A 1788-nucleotide genomic window follows, 5' to 3' on the forward strand; every position below is an offset into this window, starting at 1 on the left:
GGGGGGCTGCCCCAGGGGACCCCCGAAAGACGTCTGCTGCTGTGTCCGTCCGTCCGTCCGTCCCCTTCTGTCACTGCGCCTGGTGTCCTTGCGGTGGCAGAGCCCACGGGTGGAACGCGTCCCCGGGAGGAGCTCTGTTCCCTCCCCGCTAAGGCGGAGGGGATGTGTCCCTGGAGGGATGCTCGGAGGGGTCCGCGACCTGCCGGGCGGCTCCTCCCCAAAACACACCGGGCTCAGCGTGCGCCCTGTAGCTCTGTCCCCAGGAGAGGAGGTGAGTCATCCCCCCCCTCCTCCTCGGCACCAGCTTCGGACCCCGCCGCAGCCGTGGGGGTCGCACCCCCGCGGTGGCAGCAGCTCTGCCCACCGGGAGCGACACCGGTGTGAAGCATCCCCCGGTGCCCGAGGAGCGAAGGGATGGAGCCGGCTTCCCGGGACACCCTCGCTGGGTCCTGGGGGGTGCTGGCAAGCACTGACTCCCTGCTCCAGATCCCTGCCTGGATGTTGTCCCTCTGATGGGGACGATGGCAATCATCACCGAGGGGGTCCAGGTCCCACCGGGAGCCAGCCTGGGGCATGGCTCTGGAGCGGGCGCGTGGGCACCCGGGGGCTCTGTGCAGCCACTCCCACAGGTATAGCGTCAAGGGGCCCCGTGGCACCCCGATCCCGTTTGTCCTGATTCCTGGAGAGGGAGGTGCAGAGGCCTCAATGGCTGCTTTCAGGATCAGCCAGGTGATTTTCCAGCCCGGCGTGTCTGCCCAGAGCTCGCCTGGGCCTAGGGCTGAGGATGAATCCCCGGCGCACGTGCCACGTGCGAGGCAGGACGCGCGTCACGACTGTCACCAGGTTAATGGCCAGCATCCCGCTCCACCTGCCAGTGTGCCACCGGCACCCACAGCTGCGCGCCCCGTCCGGCGGGCTGCACCCCGCAGCCGCAGGCAAACCCAGGTGGGTGCAGGAGGGGGAGGCTGGGATGTGCCGGGGCTCAGGGGTAGTGGGACGAGTGCTTGAGTGTGGGAGGGGAACTGTACGGTGCGACAGTGCGGAGTACCGGCAGCAACGTGTATGGGGCACGTGGTATGCTACAGGGTTTCATGGGATGGTGGGGACAGCTCTGGAGCCCTCAGTGCAGGAAAGACATGGACCTGTTGGAGCGGGTCCAGAGGAGGGCCACAAAATGGTCAGAGGGATGGAGCACCTCTCCTATAAGGACAGGCTGAGAGAGTTGGGGTTGTTGAGCCTGGAGAAAAAAAGGTTCCAGGGAGACCTTATTGCGGCCTTTCAGTACTAAAAGGGGGCTTATAAGAAAAATGGGGACAAACTTTTTAGCAGGGCCTGTTGTGACAGGACAAAGGGTAATGGTTTTAAACTAAAAGAGGGTAGATTTAGACTAGCTATAAGGAAGAAATGTTTTACAATGAGGGTGGCGAAGTGCTGGCACAGGTTGCCCAGAGAGGTGGTAGATGCCCCATCGCTGGAAACATTCAAGGTCAGGTTGGATGGGTCTCTGAGCAACGTGATGATGTTGAAGATGTCCCTGCTCACTGCAGGGGTTTTGGAATAGATGACCTTTAAAGGTTAGGTCTTGCTGGGTGCCGGGAACAATTCTATGATTCTATACCTCTGGGGAGGGGTGAGATCAGCACGCGTGGGGGCCACGTGGCGCTGCCACTGCTCACGGGCTGCTTCTCCTCCACGGCAGGGCTCTGTGGGGCCGGCCAGGCACTGGCGTGCGCAGTCTCCCACCGGCATGGAGGCACGGTGCCGGCGCAGCGCGGCGTTCGACTGCAT

General features: G+C 63.1%; 1 protein-coding gene across 1 annotated transcript in view; it reads right to left on the minus strand.

Moving 5' to 3' along the window:
- HTATIP2 (HIV-1 Tat interactive protein 2, 30kDa) overlaps positions 1-1788 on the minus strand; it is a 4110-nt gene extending 2322 nt beyond the window's left edge. Inside the window, exons 1-2 of the mRNA XM_009892879.1 lie at positions 1619-1788; positions 556-679 (exon numbers count right to left, since the gene is read on the minus strand). Of these exons, the coding sequence (XP_009891181.1) occupies positions 556-679; positions 1619-1788 (294 nt within the window). The remainder of the gene's footprint in view (positions 1-555; positions 680-1618) is intronic.

The sequence above is a fragment of the Charadrius vociferus genome, unplaced genomic scaffold, assembly GCF_000708025.1.
Source record: "Charadrius vociferus isolate BGI_N301 unplaced genomic scaffold, ASM70802v2 scaffold39, whole genome shotgun sequence".
In the NCBI taxonomy this organism is placed as follows: Eukaryota; Metazoa; Chordata; class Aves; order Charadriiformes; family Charadriidae; genus Charadrius; species Charadrius vociferus.